Source organism: Bombus flavifrons, chromosome 11, assembly GCF_040668555.2.
Source record: "Bombus flavifrons isolate JBK064 chromosome 11, iyBomFlav1_principal, whole genome shotgun sequence".
NCBI lineage: Eukaryota > Metazoa > Arthropoda > Insecta > Hymenoptera > Apidae > Bombus > Bombus flavifrons.
In genome coordinates, this window is record NC_138452.1 from 12,376,104 (window position 1) to 12,398,586 (window position 22,483).

Sequence of the window (22,483 nt, forward strand, 5' to 3'; positions counted from 1 at the left end):
GAGGAAAAAGATACAAAAAATTCGTCCGCTGTTTGTATAATTTTTATCTTTTTCCCAGTCTCAGTTGCATTTTTTCCCCTTTGTTTATATCGACGACCAATATAGAAAATACAAAAGATCTTTGCGGAATTGACATCCACAATTGATCGCAGCCGGCTCCATCGTTTTACAGAAAGCAGGACCAACTTTTTCCCCGATCCGATACATTCTTATTAATTCTTAAAATAACTGTCTCTGATTTAGAAATAAAAACAATTTATAAGAGAAACAACAATACGAGATACAATGAAAAATTACCATTGAAAACTTTTGTGTGTACACCGCGACTGTTATAGGCACATACGAAACATGTTGAAATTTTATCGCACCACGGTGAGACACGGTTGCGGCGATTATATCGATAAAATTTCAAACTAACGCGAACGTGTATATACGTAGGAATTAGAGGACGTTTACCCGCGCGATGAAAAATTGCAAATCAATCGATAACAATCACGTTAAACGCAACTCTATCGATCTCGTTTCCCGATCATGACTTTTCACGTGGTAGAAACTCCGCGCTAATAAATGGTGACAAGGCGGAAAGTTGACATTATAAAATAAACATCGGATAACTGCTTTCACCTTTCAGCGTAATCTCATTAATCCGATCTTCGACGTGAAAGAGAAGCAATAAGAAGAACCACCTTACCTGAGCAGATCGACAAGCATAAAAATCCTAATATCACGTTATCGATCGCGTCAGTGCAAACATCGATTTCTACGCTAATAAGGCCACTTCTTATAAACGAGCAAATATAGGGGAACCAAAGCTTGTTTCGTGAGTCTGTATGGTTCTAGAAGGCGTTGTCGAGCTATATTCCTTCGAGCATCGGCTTCTTCCAAACCGAAAGTATAATTATGTGTTTTGTGTGAGAGAGGATCTGGTAATTACGCCCGAATTTCACGCTCGGCCCTCTTCGACTCTCGTGTGTTCCGCTTCTCCTCTCTTCTCGTCTCTTCTCTTCTCGCCGAGCTGCTACGAGGCAACACGCTCGCGATCAACACGAGAGAATTTATAATCGGAATTATTTAATCCTCCGAAGACACTGGCTCGATTCATTTGTCTCGAGTTTCAACTTAGGTTACACTTTAATCGAACGATTCACGCCTTCTCCGTCCGGGCATAATTACGATTTATAAGTTTTCCAGCTATATCGGGAATTGATCCAACAGTGGAGACTGTAATTCCATATTTTAACCTGTACGTGTACTCGGTCGTAGGTATTGGAGTAAATTGTTGCGCAAGAAATCTCGTATTATAGAGATGTGTCGTTATTACGAATACGTTTTAGAGCGAACGTTGATTTCTACCGTAGTTTATCGCGCTTTTTGTCCTGCTTCTTGAAGCATTCTGGGTTAATGTAAGATATTACATACGAAATTATAGGGTGTGTTAACTAGATGTTAATTTAATACATATATTCATTAAAATGACGAAAGAAGCTATTCGACTGTAAAGCTTTTATTTCTATTTATTAATATTCGGTGAATGTATCCGCATTTTTATTTTCTTCCCCGTGGATGTATTATTCATATATTTGATCGATACCGTACTGTGTTTGCAGTTTATTCCAGCGTTAAAACTAACGAGAGTAACGTAATTAGTAGAGCACGAAATTAAGTTCCATTACAGATATTACGATAGAAACGCCCATGTACGCTGCTTTTTAACCAATCAACGATTCGTAGAAAAGATATACGCGATGAACCATCGTGTGTCGCGTGATTCCTATAACTTAATACGCATCACGTAGAAATTGTGCTAAATGTCGTACAGTATATGGGAACCAACGCGTTAAATGTTACGCGTCATACGCGGAACGAGTCGACACGCTGCGGTTAACACCAACGTTTGCACATTAACGTGTTTATGGGACCTACGTTCGTGGAAATTCATTGACAAATGAAACAAATTCTTTTTAACAAAACGTTCTCATACTAAGAAGGTCTTACATCGTACGATAGTAAATTAAATATAATCCGCATAATTGAACGTAGATTAATAAATAACAAATTAATAAATAAAATAAAACACTAGTACGTTATATCGAGAGTAATATTTATGCAAAGTAGGTGCCATTATCGGTATGTGAAAATATCGAGCGTTTAAAAGCAAACGTTTACGCGAACCTATCTATCGTGTAGTTTAATACGGTGTTATAATGCGGTGCTATTAAAGTTGCGTAAAAAGAATTTGATTACTACACGATCTAAATTAAAATAAAATTAGGACTTATGCGTGGACCAAAAACTTGTATCCTCCGTACATGTATAATCGCCATTAAACATAGCGATCTCTCGCTATACGACACGAACTTTTATATTCCAATTGCTTCAAGTTGTTTCGATTATCTTCGCTAGAAAATGACGAAATCGTGATTTTACGTATGACGTTTTGTTTCACGTTGACTATATAATATGCGACCATATACCACATTATCCGAAGATTTGTCTTTTCTTCTTCTTCATCGATGGTGTTCAAAGTTCTATCCTCTTGCTGAAATCTTATTTTCTTAGAAAAAAGATTCTCGATGTTTCGGTCGATTGGCAAATGATTCGTCGAGGACGATATATTAGTAATTGAACCTGCTGGACCCATCGAATCGATGGTTTCTTTAATCGACGTTCGACTGCCGTCATCCCTTAATAACTATAATTTATGAGCGAGACCGGTGCCGCGACTTTTCTTACCCCTCGATTGATTCTAGCCGACGGGGATGCCGCGGCAGTTGATTACGAGCGAAATGCTTGTAATTAAGCTAAAATTTCACGGTCGATCGAATCAATATGGCGGTCGTCTTTCGTGCACTTATTACCATGAAATTACGAGGTGCCGGATCTGTGATTATGACATGATCCTTTAAGCGCTTGGAAAATGCGAACACGACGAAGACGCGACCCAGTCGTCGACCGACGGAAAGATTACGCGAGTAAGATATTCTCGTTCCCTCGGCGTTATTATTGAGATGACGACGTGATCGTTTGACGTAACGCGCGAAAGGATATCAAATGAAGTTTCTTGTAAATTCTTAATCGTTTTCAGGGTCTTCGTTCGTTTCAATTAAGATATAGGTTGCAATGTTTAAGACATCCGTAGCAAGATCGAAGAAAAATTCATTAAATACATATAACTCGTTTCGATAATCTTTTGGCAATTTCTCTTAATGCCTGTGTTTTAAATATATCCACGCGATAAGGTAGCTGTGGCCAATTAAAATCGAATACAAGAAAAATCCGAATTTCGATAACAATAAAGAATTCCAGCATTCCTCGTTACAGCTATATTATCGTGTACGTTCTACCGATAAAATTAAATCCTTGAATTCGAAACCAGTTATTCAATAATATCTCGGTAACGCTTCGCCACAGTAATTACACTTGAACAACTATGCCCGAGAGGTAGTTCCAGAGAAGTCATTCGAGGCAACGATGTTTCTATGAAGAAGGAAGAAAAATATCTATGACCACCTTGCTCGTGATAGCTTGATCTTGGAATTGCGAGTTATCGGAAACGTTGATCTGCGGGTTTCTTACATCGATGCGCGTTTTTCATCGTACAGCACGCGGCTTATTTGTATACAATAATGCGAAACGTTGTTTACGACCGCGACGCTGCCTCGTTGCATAAATTCTAGATACCGATCTCTCTGTCGCTCTTACGATCCGTTTTAGATTTGCTCGTACCGGATGTTACGAAGTGTCATCGCTGAAATTTTACTTTGCATGTCGGACTCGTCTCGGAATAGTCGACTACGTTAAAAATCGCCACTGTATTGTTGCTCTCCGAATAAATTTGCATACGCGACCGCTAGTAAACTCGAATCCTACGGACGTACTTTGAAATTTATCGATATTACTTGTTCCGAGATGACTATCACGATAACTCGATTAGATTTCTACGTAACAACTGTGTTTTAAGGGATAGTTTGTGCGCCTTTTAAATACTCGTCTTAAATGAAAATACACGTTTACCGAGATCGCAATTTTCGCGAAGTAAAATTGCATTTGCATAATTGAATTATTTGGTAGAAGACCGTGTCGTTGTTTATGTACGTGTACACTCGTGCATAAACGTATACGAATTGGCGAAAGGAAAGCAAGTTCAATTAGTAGCAAATAGATATAAATTAAACTGGACGTGAATATGAATTACTCGTGCAAACACCAGTTTTATTTAGCTCGATCTTTCTCGACATATAGTTTACACGTAGCCCTTATTCCGAGCCGTATACGAATACGTTATACGAGCCGTATAACTCCATGTTTTTCTCCCATTGTCGAAAGTTAAATCTATATGTACATCGCAATCTTTTTACGAGTTTACTCGATATCTCCAATTATGGACTTGAGAGAAGACGGTCAAGATATCTCGACATTGACATTTCGGGATAAACACTTGATCGACCGTGTGAGAAATTGCGCTTGTGTTTTGGTCAACGTTTCCTGCACATTGACGTCTACTTGTTCAGGGCAGACCTGAAACTGACGGTTCTATAGCCAACTGTCTCCATTTATACTGCGCGATGTTTCGGTTGGCTGATCAAACCGATGACTCAACTCGGAAATTCTAACCAGATGCTCAACCCGGAAGATCTTACCGGAATTCGATTGGCCAATCAAATTAAACGACTTCCGGTAATATCTTCCGGGTCGAGCATCCGGTTAGATCTTTCGAGACGAATCATCGGTTTGCTCGGCCAATCGAAACATCCCTCAATATAAATGGAGACAGTTGGGATTTGAAATCCTCGGTTTCGGGCTTGCCCTAAACCAGTAGACCGCGATGTTTACGAACCGTTGACCCAGAATGCCAGGGCAAAGTCCAAACACGGTTGCTTATTCCGAAAAGTCAATATCGATAAATCTTCGAATATATCTACTCGTTACGATCTTCGAGTTTGCACTTGCAATTTTTCAGCTAATAGCCTCTCGTTTTATCCAACTATCGTTCTATCGTCCATTTACTTCTATTTTTGATAATAGTTTCCTAAGATATAGATGTATTAATAATTTTACTTTTAAGCTTTTTAAGCTTTTCCAGCTGCGTACGACAAATACGAATTTTCTGTTTTTTTAATTCGATTATGCGAATCGATCTTCGTCGCTTTGTCGATCTTCGTGGAATGTACAGCCATTAAAGATTAAATACCGATAAAGAAAATAAACGATCGAAAAGCAATATGATTTTTGACAGGCGATCGACCACGATAAACGACAGAAACGACCAACTACAAATTTATCCTTTTATCCCCTCCATTCGCAAACAGAATTTCAACCGCTTGACTTATCAGGTGATAGGTACTAATTGCCGCGAACCTATTTGCTTATCGTTTGCCCTGTCCATTATTGGCTAATTAATAATTTGGCGATAATGATTCGCGCGATTGTCGCGTAGGGCAGGAATGCTAATTCGTTCTGGAGTCGGGTCTCGATCGTGGTTCCCGCGTCATCGCGTCGCTTTCGATCGGGCGAAAATAGCAGGTACTCGCGGTGCAGGAATTACGTCGTGCACGGTTTACCTGACAAGCCAGCCAAACAGAACATTAATCCGTTACCGGCCGCGTACCAACACCAATGAAATGTTTGCCTAGCTGCTCGTGTTATGTAGATTAGTTATCAGATACACTGGTCTCGAGTTCGCGTTGGAACTTGGGTGCACTATTCGATCCCTCTATGCACAGTGCCCCGCTGAGAATGTAAATTGGACATCCGTGAATTTATCGCGGTTCGCCCTGTGATTTCTTCATTGCGAATCCCTTTGGGTAGACTCGCAACTTTCAGAGAGTCGCGCGATCTCGAATTACGTGCAATGTCGATTGCTACCTCGTCTCGTCGTTGTTCGCGGTGTTTCTTCCTTTATCGACCTTCGTGTTGGAACACCAACGATGAAAGGCGAAAGTTGCCGCCACGGAGTTATCGTAACGAGAGTTCAAAACGAATGCGATTTCTGTTAGCGTGAATTTTGATAAATTCCAGAGAAACGAACGCGTGGGAATTGAGCTAACTGTCGGAAGTAGGTAGCTGTACTTTATCTTATACGCGATTACGCGAATCGATTGGCAAAACTATATTTACCATGTTATCCTGTTTAACGATAGCGATAATACAGGTTGTCGATAAGAAATACGTCGATCTTGTATTTGAATTTGTAGAGTTTGTAGAACGAATAAAGTAGAAAAATATTTAATCGATAAATACTATGGCGTCTACAGTAAGAAAAATATATTTTACGTAAAATCCTCTTGATACGTTTTCTTCGATACCTTCTCTTGAAATGTTCCAAGTACGTCTTACACATATATCATTGCTCGAAACGTGAATTCATTTCTCAAATTCCATATCTTATTAATCAAAAAATGTAAAAACATGAAAACTCGAATCAAACCGGTAATTCCAATACCACGCTTGCCCCTTATCAATTGAACCTGTTCCGCAAGCTGCTCCAGTTCATTGTCCATTCCAGTAATCGCCATCATCGATCTCCGGCAAACGTTCGTAACCAAAAATTCTTACCGTGCTAACGACGTACCTACAAAGTCTGTTATCCAAAGATGAAGTTAAAGGATGAAAGTTCGCATCGAAAATCGGCCAGTCATATGAGTAATGGAGCAGTCCTATCGAACAGACAGCGGATACTACGATCCACGACAGAGTAACAAATCCACGGGTTGGTGATGGTGTGTCCGTGATTGCTAGCATGCAGATACGCGGCGGTCTTTATTAGCTGAAACATCCATCCAAGTACATTCCGAGAGCGGACCGACTAGATGTACGATACGATTTTGTTCGATGTTTCCATTCCTGATACAGCTCGAAACGTACCAGACCACTTTAATGAAACGCGTTTTTTAACGAGACTAGCTTCGAGTCTGGAGACGTTTACCACGTCTTTATTTCAATCTCCTTTGCCTCTTCGATCAGTCTGTTTAATCGTCGAGCGTCAAAGACCTCTTTGAATTCTCGTCCTTGTCACATAGTTCTAGCTTCGATAGTTATATGTACAGGGTGATTCGCGCAACAGGGACAAATCATGTCGAGTCGTTAAGTTGCGATTGAATCGATGGGACAAACTCTAACGAGTGGCAATATTAGTCCGGTAATTCGAGATGGTTTAACCATTCGAGATGGATTAACGATCGATATTTCGGTGTACAAAGACGCGCGGAATGTGCACAATGCATATATTTGTGCACAGGATGAGTCGTCGTTCCATCTAAATTACCTGCAAACCGTTCGCCACGTGAAAAACCTTGTTACGCCATCGATGCAAGCTGCACCTGCTTTTTTAGTCAAACGAATCTTAATGCTACCGTTTACACGAGAAATTACACGAGAAATATACGTGCATTATTTGCATGTGGTGTATGTTAAATAGTGGAAATCCAGTCCTTCTTGAGTCGTTTCTCTTTATCCTCTGACATTTTCTTCTAACTTCAAGCAAAAAGGAAATATTACTTGTATCAATTCCCTGAATCACCCTGTACAAAGACGGAAGAAGAAAGAAGGGAAGAGAGAGAGAGAGAGAGAGAGAGAGAGTTGAGCGCCGTCGAAACGGTACACGAAGACTACCTCGGATCGCGTTCCGTATCTTACGCGCATTGCACACTATCACGATGTACGTCCAGTTTGATTTTGTGTCGCTCGCATATCAGCTGGTTTTAATCAACGGTGCTAGGTCGTTCTCCACGCTCTAGATTACACTGGAATTCGTGACGTTAAGTCGAAATTATTGTTCGCTCGAGTGTACCTGCACTGTCAGCTTGTTTGATTAAAGGGTGTTCGCTGGATGAAATACCGGCGATTCGAGTATACAGTTTCGGTTTCGTCCTTTTGCAACGATAAACATTTGTGCACAGTTCGCTGGATGGTAGGCGAAATTGCTTCTTAAAACTTATTAAATGTCGTTGGTTTGGTCGATCAAAGTTCGATACCTATCCGTGTGTCCGTGATTCGACCATCAACGAACCGTGCTTTTATCCGTGTATTCTATATTCGGAAATCTGCGTTTACGCGTTAAGCTCGGATATCGTTTTGCAAATTGTAGTCTCGTCTGATATCGCTTTATGGTGTGGTATCGAGTGAGATACGGTTAAAGGGGAATCGTAAACGTTAACAGATTTTCACCGCGTCTCTAATTTTAAGTCGACAAATGTGTAATATTAAGACTCGTGGTGAAATAAGAAGAACGAAGAGAATATACGTCGCAGGATTCGGATATAGGCCATCGCCATTAATCCTGCTTGAAAGATCTCATCGTTCTATGTTCTACGTTCGATAACTTGGAAAATGGTGTGTAAGGGCAACGTGAACCTCGTTTCGACGAACAACGAAGAATAAGCTGAAATCGTGGCAATTAATCACGGGAGAAAGCATCAATTTCCAAGGTTGGAAAGAATTCGAAGCATCAAGTCCGGATGGTTTATACGTACCGACACTGAAACCTAGCTTTCCTACGAAATCGAATCAAATTCCAATTTCCTTGTTACACGGATGGCCGTGGAAACGCGGCAAAAATCGCCAAAGTAACAAGATTAATCGGTCATTAAATGTATCCTCCTGCGAAATGGTACACAGTCAAGAGTGTATCAACCCCAGGAGAACGCATTCCTTTTGTTCGGTACTAGTTACAGCGACGCGGTGGAAAAAACGAACGAAACAGGGAACGATAGCAGTTAAGGGCTAAACCTGTTTCTCAGGCTCGGCATAGCCGCTCCTGTATTCCGATCAAACGTCATCTACTTTAATTAAGTCTCGAAAACGTTGATCGTGCCGACGACCGCCGATTCGTCTTCTCGTTCACGAATTCGAACGATCGTATTTATCGCGATCAATCGCCAGGCAAAATGCCACTTTCGATCGTTAGAAAAGTTGGCTCGCGACTGTTGTTCATTTAACTGCCTAGATCTTTAAAAATCATTCTCCTACAGATATTTGCTTTGCGTCGTTTGTTTCTTGTTACGTCGGTTACGTTTTATTCTCGTTCGACTCGCTCGACTCTACAAAAAGACCACGTAACGGCCAACGAAACTGCCACGAAATTCTTCTACACGTATTAATTGTAGCTCGTCGTTAGCGACAATCAGACTGAAATCGGTAATTGTAAGAGCGTGTTCGTTAACGAAATAAGCAAGTTTACCCGATCGAGATCTATAGCTGGCATCGCACGAGCTGATTTTCTTCTGCCGGCTGCGTTTCTATAATTTAGATGGTAGCGATAGGGTATCACGGAATAGAAAGAAACGACGCGGCAAGGCGGCGCGGGTGTCGCGTGGCAGCTCGACTTTCTTAGCCGAGGAATGCCCCGACCGCCTGTCGGAGGCGTGCTACGAATCGATTTTATCGAAAGGAAGAGCAACTTTTTCCGACGAATAGCTTGACTTACCGAGCCGTACAGAAGACCACAGGAATCCATGCACAGGTACAGACAGGTCGCAACACCTTGGATCCTCAGTTGACCCCTGGATACAGACGTTCGTTGAAATATTGCTGGAAAATAGAAAAACCAAACGGGTCGATTAACGATTGGCTCATGATGCATTAACGCGAAGTTTCATTGAGTTCAACGTCGTTGAAACGTTGTTGAAATTTAATTTACTTTGTAATTAGCTCATTTTCTGATCAGATACTTCTCGTTGGCTATGCGATTCAGAATGGATAAAGGGGAAATTAATTTAGTTTGCTGCTAAGGATGACCTATGCGGTGTTCGTTGTTACAGCGGTTATTAACAGTAATCGATAGCTTGCTTTTTATCGCGATAGATCTTTAGTATATTGTTTATTTAACGAAGCGATCGTTGTTAAACGTTCTTTACCCCAGGATTCGGAAAGAATTTTCGACGTTGATCTTTTTGGTCCCTCGTTACTACCAATTTTCCACATGCCAACCACTTGAAAGTCCGTTTATCCTGTAGCACCGGATATGCCTGGTACCACCGTACTTGGTCTCCTTTCTGATCCGAGTCTATACAGTGTAATCATTTCCATTTTTCCTCGTATGGAAATACAAAGTATATATCACGCGCATTTTTGACAATGCTCCGGCAAAACGACCCACGAGTTTTTCACCTCGAGGTATCGATTATGGGAATTGAAATAACCCAAGGGGCGAGTAATCAAACGTTTTATAAGTTAAAGACGCACGGCAGCTTAAATCGCTAGTTATCGATAACATCGCAGAGACATGTCGCAAATAATAACCGTCCCTCCTTTCCTCTATCTACTCCTGCTTTACGATTACATTTGCTGCGTGTTATATCGCAGGTGATCGTTAGCCCAGTATATGGCGACTAAAAATCATACTAATAATATTGTTGGCGATATCGACGATTTAATTGAACGTCGATCAAGAAAGAAAGTCCCGGCTACTCTTGTGTGGCCCGAGTAAATGTGAAATTATTGTATGGAATTGTCGTGTCGGTGCAAGATGCACGCTCTTCCTTTTTCTGTTCCCGACATTTCCTTTTATTTAGTACGCGTCGCATTTATTATATTTTATACCTTTTAAACATTGCTCCTACCTGTCTTTAGACTTCACGTTTTAGCGTAATAGAGGCATCGTCTATTGAAACGATCTGTTCCACCTCTTACAATTTGTTATTAACAACGTCGCGACACGCAAGTACGCGTAAAAAGCGATTTTTTTTAATGGAACGATCGTGAAAAATTCAACTTTTAAAGAATCCTCGAAAAAGTAACGCACTAGCAATGCGCACGCTTTCTATGCGCCAAGTTCGAGATGCACGCTCGAAACTGGAACTTAATCATATGTATCTGTACATCGAGATACCGATTCTATTAGTAAGATGTATATAATCGATGGAAGAAACACAGCGGAGTCGTAAATTAAGGCGCGAACAAGAGCGCGCGCAAATGAACAGAATAAACCAAAACGAAGAAGAACAATCAAACAAGAACTGATTTTCAGTAGCTGAAACGAGAGTATCGATTTTCGTACCGGGTTTAAATAACGTTTCTAGGACTTACGTTACGAGATTCTCTGCGTGTACGAATCTCATAAAGAAGAGACATTGTTACGAGGATATCGACATGCAGATAATATTTTACTAAACGAAGAAACCAGTGTACGCGTTATGCGCGTTGTTGATTTACTTTTATGTGTCGGATAAACGAAAAGTAGATGCATTCGTTTACCGAAGCTAGTGTTAAATACGTGCGCAAGTAACTCGTGTTTGCAGAATTTCATTTACGATTTAAATTACTTTATTCGATTCTAGCGAAATAATATACAGCTCATATTTCAATTAACGCCACGTAACACCCTATTATCATAGCATCGTAATACCGCACATTACACCGCTAAATATCATCAGAGGAGCCTATTTATTGGAACGAAATTTTAATTAGTCCCTAATTGAACTGCCGCTAATTAAATCAACTTATCTGAACATAAACTCCTATTATTTGATGATATTTAATTTATAGATAGTGGAGGGAATTAGCGTGCCTACTCCTACATGTATAAATTCCAGTTACGTTAACTATTTATCTCCCGATCGGAGATATGTATATGGAGTTCTATAAAATGCACCATTATCGCATAATATTACAGTATATCAAAAACGAGTCTTTTAATAGCAATTCCTCCCTTAGGAGTAGCAACAAAAAAAAAAAAAAAAAAAAAAAAGAAGAAAAATATGTTCGATTCAAGAGTCGCGTTTACTGGAACGAAACGGCGTACTACGTAGTATATACCTGTAAACGGGTCGTTACTCCATGTAATCGGGTTTTTTAATCGAGTTTCAATGCTAGTCTCCCTCTATTACCAACGCAACGCCTCTAAGCACTCTGCCTTATCTCTTTGACTCGTTCAAGGTGAACGCGATACTGTCGTCGTTACGATTTGACACGCGATCAGAAGCGCGCAGCGTGATCCCGCTGCTCACCTGCGTCCTGTAAATTTCACCAGCGTGTAAACACTCTGCCTCCGAGTTGATCGTGTCTTTTTCTCCTTTCGTTCTTGTTTCGCGTACGTACGATCAAATAAGCTGCTCGTTTTACCCTCTGACAGGAACACACGCGCCAACGCGTGACATATCAGGAGAGTGAGAGAGAGAGAGAGAGAGAAGAAAAAATTGATCGTGATCACTAGCGATGGGCTTAAATGCGTCGCAAGTAAGTTCCAAGGTAATTACGTAGTTTCCTCTCCTACTTTTCGCTATTCTATTCTGCTCCTTTTTTTCTATAAAAAAATAAGGAAACGTTTACAAATCCAGTGCTTGCAATTTACCAGAAACGTTGGGTTACTTTTTCGGGGCCAATAGTTTGTTCAAACACGTTGAAATAGATTTGTTAAAGCCAACGTTTCACGAAAATTCGTACATTAAACGAGCTAAATCGAAAAGATATTCAACTTTTGTTTATTTTTACCTTTAAACCCTTACGTATCTCTCGAGGAAAAGTTGACAAATTCGATCGTACGATCAAAATTGAGTGATCTCGCTAAACCGCGTAACTATCGTATTATACATATTAAAAAAAGGAGAGAAAAGGATACTTTAGAGTAGATTCGAACTCGATCGTTGTATCTTGCAAATAGTATAATAAACAATATGTAACGAACCTTGGATATTGTATTTAGTTCCGGTTTTTAAGTAGGTACATACATATTGAACTTGATCCCATCGCTAGTGGTGACGTTTGAATGAAATTCAGAAGAGAAGCGGCAGGACAAGTCGAAGGCAGGGAACGGAAGGATGTCGTAAAGTGGCAATTTGTTAATGTAAACTGATGTCTCGAGCGAGCTGCTCTCGTGAAACCCAATCGAAGCGTGTAATTTTTGTATTTTGTTTGTCACACAGTTAGCACACCTCTGACGAGTTTTTATTTTTGAAGAGTATGTCTCGAATGAAAAAGGAAGAGACGAACCAAAGAGGCATATAAGCTCGTGTTTGCTCTACAGATACTTAAGGTTGCGCCCAATCTTTTTATCCTTTGCTTTGACATTTACTTTGTACGTTGCAAATTTCAAATGCATACTAATTCAGCTATCTTTAATTCTATTATTTAATTATTTGCATTTCGCATAGATAGATATAGACTGGTTTCGGTAGATACTGAAAGCAAATAATTCTTTATTATCATATTATTATTATTATAACAAATAAGATAAAAACAACATGGGAAACGATGCAGGCATTATATTAATCGTGCCAATACGTATGCTGCCAATAGTAGCGTAAATAATTCTTCTCGACATATCAAAACCGCTGCGAAAAAGATTATTAATTAAAAATTTCGTCACTCATCGTGTACTCACGATCTCGATACCGGCTACAGTATATTCGCTGGCATTTATTCATCATGACGTAATGTGACTCGAGTAACTCGGGCAACCATTCCGCGGCAACTTTTTAATTATTCGTAATCAGAATCACAATCGAAGGAAGAGACAGAGGGGCGAGAAAGGGATAGAAGTTGAGATGAAAGTTACGAGAGAAGTAAAAAGACATGGACGCGATTCGATCGAAATTGTCGAATTCTATATAATCAAACCGTTATTTCTTCATCGTATCAAGGACCGACGACATTTAATACGTGACGAACGACGACAAAACCGACCTAAAACTGGCATAATGCAACCCTCGTTGGGTTCTCAGCGCTGCTTATGAATTAGTAATCTCCAATTATGCCATTGATCTTACACATTTCGGTGTATTTTTATGTTTTTCCTTAACAGAGTTTTTATCGTCGATACGATGCGATTGGCGTGTTGGACAGGATGCCAATGGATTGTAAATCCGTTTCATTTATTCAAAAATATACCAGTTGTTCGCATAATGACCCGCTTTTTGCTCGCTTCGCGAGGCAAGCGGACATGTCCCTAGAGACAATTAAGCAACGACCTGTTTCGAATAGAAATTAAAGTACTGCTCGTTTGGTCGCCACCTCGAGAAATCGACGATCATGTCGTTTCTTGACCAGGACCGTTATTACAGCCACGCGATCCACGCATTCGACAGAAAAAATCCGAAGATTGTGGCTCGTGATTGTATAAATGGAGGTATTGATGGTTTGACATGGTAACGGGTGTTATTGACGCCGAGGTGCAGCAGGATCGATGCTACGGAACCTGATAGTTGGAGGTTTGATACAGGCAATCGACAGAATTCTAAAATTAGCGTCATAAGGATAGAAATAGCGGGTTTTTAAAAGCTGTAAATTTGTAAACACGGTAAACTCGAAAGCAACGAGTGTAATGCAACGAGTTAAGAAATTGCACGGGGCATGGACAGAATAGTAACAGTAAGGTTAATATCATGAGAGTAAAAATGATAGGTTCGATAGATAGTGAGTTGCAGTTTCAATGTGTTGAGAAATCAAGACAGTGGCATTAGGATTAAGATATACAGTGATAATAAATTTTCCAAAAATATAATTTGATATTAAAACAACTTTCATTTTGAATTATATCTTGAAATTCTTATTTCGAAGCATCTATAAGAAATTTAATAAAATTGCATGATTAAATATGGCAGGTACGAAAAGGTCCAATTAAGAAATTATACCTATGTCGATAAGTGGAGATTTGTATAGGTATAAAGGTTGTTGCGTGAAAAAATATTTCGCACACGAGTCTATATCTTCCAAGCCCGTTTCAAAAGAAATTAAAAAAGGAGTAATTTATTTTATAATTTAATATGGTTGTATAAAACGTTCATGAATATATTTATTAATATTCGCTGGATATTTATCGGATATTTATTCGAGAGTCTTTGATAAAACAAAATAGTAACAGAAAACGTACCGAACTGAATATATAATACATCGATTCATTTAACAACCGAAACGTACGCTCCAATTCCGCCGGTACAATCAGCAAACCAATTTCATTCTCCAATTACAGAACATGCAAAATTTCGCCATTGCGCGCATATATTATCCAAAGAAAATTCATTTTTACGGATTATACGGATAAATAATATTCCAGATGCCTCATAGCGATCGAAAGTACACTGTCATTATTCAAATTACAGTGCGGTTAGTTTTTACCATTTTTATAGATCCTTGCGCGGTAGTGACGACAGCCAGCTCTGCTTGCTTCCGTTCTCGATACTGGCCAATATTCCAGTGTTAAATGTTTGCCTCGAGTGCGTTTCAGCGTACTATATGTAAGCTTATTCAATGATCGTGCGTGGGTACACGTTCTTTAACGTACACGCGAATTATCAGCTTTCTCTATTTTTATTTCCAGATCGGTTAAAATTCCTTTTTTTAGATATTAATTTATGGCAGGCGGCAAATCAACATCTAAACCGTACGAGATATTTGCAAAAATTTGCCAAACGATTATTTAGAAAAATTATACGTTATTCTTTGGTAAATTAGCGTGGTGAAATTTTACGCGAGAATCTTACGCACGATTGAGAGGTCTGTTCCACTAGGTAAATGGATGAAGTAGCCCGTATCGACAAAAAAGTATAAGATTAACTTGCTCGCAGCTAGAACAATTAATTCTATGTCTTCAGTACCACAGCCAAATGGACGGATCAGCAGCCGTCGGTGCAATTTATCCTGCTTGTCACTCTTTCGTGATTGCTAACTTGGGGGTTGAAGCGCGGTTGATGAGATAGGTAGGTACGAGCTGAGATCCGAGGTTCTCATCGCTGTTTCTGGCACGTGCGAACATTTGAAGGGGATTTTTAAAACATTCGATTACAATGTTTGTAATCTAATTCCAATTTACTGTTGTTTATGTCATCTTCTCGAAGTAAATGAACTTGTGGAAGTAAGTCATTCGTTTCTTGAAAAACGAATATTAATCCTGTACTATGTAAGGAGATTAAAGAGTCGATTAATTTGGTTTCGAAGAGACTCGTATTATGTATTACTCGATAATAATTTAAGGATCCGTGACGTTTCGCATTGACACAATTATTTACGGTACGATTATTCGATACTTTGCTTGAAATATCCTTTCAAGTCGTTTCGAGCGAGTCGTCTGATCGATCGTTTTAATCAATGGGAACAAGTATAGGAAGAAGGATATTTGAAATTGATAGATTCACACCGATAAAGCGGTCACGAGTTGCTTGGCATCGAGTAACTTGACAAATCTCGACGAGATTTAAGATATCGATCTGCTTAAAACTCTTTATCGATGAGTCTACCGGTCGAACCACACTTTCACCGCTCCTACCTTTCCTCTCCTCGTTTCTCCTTCCTGTCTCGTGTCAATGTGCCACAGCGAATACCGGCGTACACTTATTACGCGAAATTAATCGATCTAACAAAAGAAAAGCGTGGCATTGTATCGTTGACACGTTTCTATCCGGTGCGATGACGAAATGTTTACGAAGTATGGCCAACAAGAGTCGGCTGACTCAGCGCGTGTCGCCTCGCGATTAATTCAATTTCGCCCTGATTCCATCGTGACTACATAAAAACCGGCGGGACCGTGATTAATTCCCGCGGCCAGAATTGCCGCTGAACAAAAACTGGTAACCGATATATTATTCGTAATTTCGTGAGAATGTGTTGTCCTCGGATACGCGATAGCCTTTTTTGCCTGAAAAATTATTATACGACGAAGGGAAACACCAGCTAAGTTTCCGTGTATACTTCTTGCTTTATTTTATTCGACTATGGCGATGGGTTTTAATGAATTACTTGGTAAAATTGATCTTCAATTGGTAATTTAAAACGAAAGAATGCGCGATTTTTCGCGTAAAAATAAACGAGGCAGCAAAATACAAGCGTGGACGCTGCTCCGTCCGTGTAAAGTAAGAACAAGTAAAGTGTATCGTGTTTCTCGAATTTGCATGTGATTGATCGTGACGAAGTATCTTTGGAATTATAAGCAGATACATACGTACGTATATGTGTCGTGTTAATATGTTAAGAGCGGAAGAAGAAGAGCAATAAGTTTCAAACGCCTCGTTTAACGCGATAATAATTGGGCATTCGATGAATCTACTTACGGGCTCAGAGATAGAAACGGATAATAATATATAGAGATCGTTCGTTTTATATTATGTTGTAACGCGACAGACAGGAATAGCGCAATAATCGAGCGTCAAACAAGCATTAAAGCGTGTCTCATTTCAATCCAACCTTCAATAATTCTTACTTAGATTGTCAAGAAGCGCCGGACTTAATAAGTTGCTTGTTCGGTTGATCAGCGAAATGGACGAGCCAAGTTTTTATGAAGTTTTCGAACTTAAGGAAGACCGAATGATATCAAGTGTTCTATTGGGTCATTGAAGCTGTTGAGCAATCAACTTCAATTGAATGACTATTAGATGCTTCACTTTTTAGCATACCTATTTACAGCCGTTTATGAACTGCAAATTTATGTATTGGGACTAAGCATTTCTTCTGTAGGATGTTTCGCAACGCGAAGAACTTTTTGCAATTTAGTGCATGAAATGTAAGTTTATCAAGGAAACGATATTACGTAATACAGTGGAAAAATCGAGCGATAAACGTAGGCTAAGGAACAATATTCCTCCCTACGAGTTTATTCCTTGGAATATAAAGAAAAATTTGTATACAATCGAGCTCGATAATCGATACGTGCTTTTGAATGAATGTAAATTGTGCGAGTTTTGTTAAACGAACGATAGATTACAAATCTTGTTATACGATAAAATAATACGTTAAATTTCTACGTATTCTACGTCTTGTATGTATGGTAACGATCGAAGATCACAGAAGAAGAAGAAAAATAAATCACATTTTTCATGTTTTGGACAGGAGTAATTTTACAACTTAATAGTTTGTCAATTAATTTTTTATTTGGTTTTCATTTTCCACACATCTTTACCACTCTCTCGAACGTTTAAACAATATCCACAGTTATAACATTATGCCATTGTATTGTTACGAAACTTCGTAATCCAAGTCGAATAATTACACTGCGAATGTTTATGTAAATTTATATTTTCGTGAATATAATTAAAAATATGGGACTGTGACAGAAAATTCCTTCGTCCTACTAAACAGTGCAACGAATACTCTATCTCGGATATTTCACGTATATGTACATATACGATTACTGCTGCAAATAACAATAAATAGCAATACTTCGTAGCAAAAAAGAAAAATTGTTTTAATTTATTCCCGACAGGATAAAGCAACGTCTGAAATAACGCGTATCTGCACCGTGGCTACAAAACAAAGTTCGACGGCGCTCATACGCTGGGAGGAAAAAGAAAAACTAGAGAAAATAGCACGTATACGTACACCTTCGCCGATGTTTGGTGTCGATAAACGCCTGGAAGACGAAGTGACATGTCATATCCTTCGTCGTTACGGACGAATCGGTGAGGAGCGTGTGAAACGATGCAGAGAATCAATTGGAACGTTGCTGTTCGTTAAAGCCGCAGGTCATTAACGCGGCGTGACGAGGCGCGTGACTAATCCGCGTGCCTCGCCAGGAGGAGGATACTACAGAGTAGCGCAGAGAGCGCTTATTTCGCCGTGAGCCTATCGACTGAATTATTATTGAAGGGACAGAGAGACGCGGGCAACGCACAGGATCCTGTCGTCTTATCGGTCACCACGCTAATGACGTGGTTAATTTACCAGAGAAAATGCGACGCACTCCTTGTAAAATAGCTCGCTTGTTACGGGTTATCGGTGCGTTCTTTATAACGTTGTTTACAGCGTTCTTTATTGGTATTGTTGGCGACAAGTTGAGATTTTTGAATGCGAGTCGATACGCGTTTCGTAGATCCGGACAACAGTATAATTAGAGGAAGTTTCGTTGGTCGCGATGAAGTTTGACGATCCATCGAATTAATCGTCTACCTTGTTTACCTTCGTTTTTGTAGAACACAGAATCGAGAATTGCGGAAGTACCTCGCATAGCAGAAGCTACTTCTAGGAAACAATTTTGATACAAGGCGGTCTAAAAATTGGGATTAATCTATATGTAACATGGAACTTTTAATCTCTCTGTATAATACGAAATTAGCGGGAAACAACGAGCTTATAAATCTACCACGACTCACTGACTTATCAAACGAAAGCAAAATTTTGAATTTCAACGTCGTAAAAAGAATATCGTGGAATTTTTATCTACATCGGCTTACTTGAACTGTCATAGATTTTTAAAATTGTTGAGAATCTTCGAAATATGCTTAAGTCTCTTTTCTTATCTAGAAAAAAAAAAAAGAAAAATAATGTCGAACACTATATGTACGCTTTCAACATGCACTTACGCTCGTAACACAGTTTCAAATAGCACAATGTTGGGAAAAATGCCAGAAGAGAGTCTCATCGATAAGTTGGAGGTATCGAAAAGAGCGAGTTACCGTGAGATACACTCTGTGTTAAAAAAAAAAAGGTGAAATCAGAATCGATCGATTTACGATGTTCCGATACGACACATGATTATCACCTTCTAATTTGAGCGGTCAGAGATGCTTATAATTACGCTGGAATCTCGTGGTAGATCCTAAAAGGAAACCAAATAAAACGAAGAAAGAAAGAAAGGAATCGAGAGGTCTTTAATCTACTTTTTCCAAACCGTGAGAGAAGCTTTCAAAGAATCCCGCGATTAGCATAACGAAATTTACAACTCAGGATTACTTAATCCTCGAAACTTTATCTACCTTGTTGTCTCGATAATCCTTTTGGTCCCGCTTTAATTAAACGACACTTATATACGTGGAAGGGATAATTAGAATTTATTGGTTTTTAGGAAACTTGGTCTGTAATCGGTTCTAAGAAAGATGCGATACTGTATTTCAACCGGTTACTTTCCCACAGATTTTGTAAAAATTCTTTCGATCGGAAAGGTGTTAAGCGGATTTCAACTCGATACGTACTACTAATTATCGTCAATCTTTTCTCTCTATACCGGCTTGCAGCGTAATTTGCAGTAAGGACAAGCAGATACCGAGACGAGAATATACGTCAGGAGGCACACAATGATACGCGTGTGTCAAAGATATTGTAATTTGTTAAACTGTCCATTGCCTATATAGACAATTCGAGCCCTTTTTTCCGAATATGCTCGTACACATACAATATTATACGAGTACAGCAGAACCTAGATTATCCAAACTAATTATAATACACATTCGGATAATCGAAAGAGTCTGATTTTACATGGGAGCGACGAATTTACTTTGGACCATTTTAAAAACGTTAATAATTCGAACAGGAATAAAGATTTTTTAATTAGAATGTTAATTAACGTGTGGATTTTTACGCAATTATACAAAATTTAAAGGTAGGTACCAAGGTGCAGAGAATTCAAATAACATTCATAACAAGTATAAAAAATTCAAATTTGCATAAAGATCCGTAGTTTAATATCGGATAACTTTACTCGATTTTTGTTCTTGTTTCCTTAATCGTTCTTATAAAAAACCATCCTCGAATTTCCATCAATCGGCGTTCTGAGAATGTAGTATGTTTCTACTATATGTACATGTACCCAAAGACATACACATGGCAGTGCCTATGTAACTAGAACTTAAGATTTCTCGGATATACGAGAGAAATAGAAATAAATTTTTCTTATGAAAATATAATTTATGGGTAGGGTTTACGACAAATTATTAATAGTAAATAGATAAGGATAAGGAACATACGGTAATATTATAGATTTTTAATTGAAAATTTCATTCAAACCAACAGCGATATAATAAAATCTAGCGCAAAATTATTATCGAGCGTATTGGATTAGCGTATCAAAATATGTATTCACAGACGTAATTTATTATCCATAGAACTAAAATAAAGCCATATTCGTGAAATTATTAGAGCACAGCTACGTCATTAACGTTATAAAACTTAGTAATGTTACAAAATTACTACGTTACGGTATGTATAATCTCGAAGCAAACGAAATATCAATTCGTATTTTTGTATTAGTCGGAGCTATCGCTATATTATTAAACCAATGTTTCTAATTGTATTGTAATTATGTTTCCCTGTAAAAAGCCTCGTATGAATACTATAATCGGTAAACGCGTAATTTTATGTGCTTTTAATTTCTAAAATAGTTATCCATATCCCTTAAAATTCGTAGAAGAAAAAGAAGATTCAAAAGATCGAAGATTTTTAGACCAAAGATTAAGAAAAATATTCAACGCAGTGCCTATATAGTTTACATTCTACACAGGTACAGTAAAGAATGTAAAAGTTAAGATCAAAGAATCGCCAAGGAAAATTCGTTAATTATTTTATTAAACAAACACAATTTCTTCGAACGACTCCAACGTCCGTATCCTTTTAAAAACCGCCAATATACTCGCATCGTTCACAAAACTTTATCTCCTAAAACAAACCCAACCCTAAAACACACGCGCGCTACACCAAATATTCGAAAAACTAAACACCTTTATCAAAGACTTGACACCCCACGATAACGCCGACAACAATACACTTTGCGTTGAAACGCTGGAACCTGCACCTCGCTCAACCAGATTCTCGCATCCTCGGCGAGACCGAAAACGCCTCACCTAAAGGAGATTTAATCTCGAATCAGTTACTTAAACGAGGTACACCTCGTTGCCGCGAATGGGCCGATTTTTAAAACAATTTAGCATAGCCGGCTTCCTTATCTCTGTGATCAAATTAAGCCCCGTATAATCGCGTAGTATGGGCGGGCGCGTGAAATGTCGCTGGCCGAGAATATATGGTAACCGGCTGATTTCCGGCAGCGTCGCGGCATGTAGGTCGTAGCCAATGAAAAACGACCGTCTGACGACCATGGTGCACCGTCGAACACGGTCGTACGGAGAAAGCTCTATCACGAGGAGAAAAACGCCAATTCGTTCGGCGTGCGTCGCGAGCGAACCATAAATATCGACTCGCGCGAACGAGCTAGATCGAAGGGAATAACGCAAGATAAAAAAGTACGGTTTAAGCGTTCCCGGTTCGCGATACGTCATCCGTTGACGGGAAAAACGGTCAATTTCTCTCATGCAATATTCATCAAGTGCTATTATCGCTGCGAGAAGCAACGGTGATGACTTGCGACGACTTGTGACGAAGTTACGACGCCGAGAGAATCGTTCGTTTATTTGCAAGAAAAAGTACCTTTTTACGTTTCATTCGGTGACACAGACTCGTGAAAATATCTCAAATGTCGTAGACACATTTCGCGAATATACGGCGCGTGTTGCGAAACATTTTCACGTTAACGCGTTCATTCTCGACGCTCGGCTATCGTGATCGTATCGGTAGAGTTTTAAAAATATAATCGATCGGTTCGTATGAAACGTCGTTTTTGTCCTATTCAGGTAAATATAGGCCTTGGAATCGCGATGAACGGCTGTTTTCTCACGACACACGCCCGGAAACGCATCGTGACCATCCCTCCGACGTGCCATCAAATTGAAATTAATGAACATACGGTTATCTGTGTTTTATCCTGTTGATTTATTGCGCTTCTGCGGCGAACCAGCTATGATGGGCCCTCATTACCGGCGCATTGTCGCGCGAACTTCTCGTTTGACCGCGCGAT

General features: G+C 39.3%; 1 protein-coding gene across 2 annotated transcripts in view; it reads right to left on the minus strand.

Moving 5' to 3' along the window:
- The window catches only part of LOC138184627 (fibroblast growth factor branchless), a 214,301-nt gene that overhangs the window by 38,247 nt on the left and 153,571 nt on the right, over window positions 1-22,483 (minus strand). For both annotated transcript variants that reach the window (XM_069122732.1, XM_069122731.1), the window contains exon 4: window positions 9,425-9,528. In XM_069122732.1, the coding sequence (XP_068978833.1) occupies window positions 9,425-9,528 (104 nt within the window). The remainder of the gene's footprint in view (window positions 1-9,424; window positions 9,529-22,483) is intronic.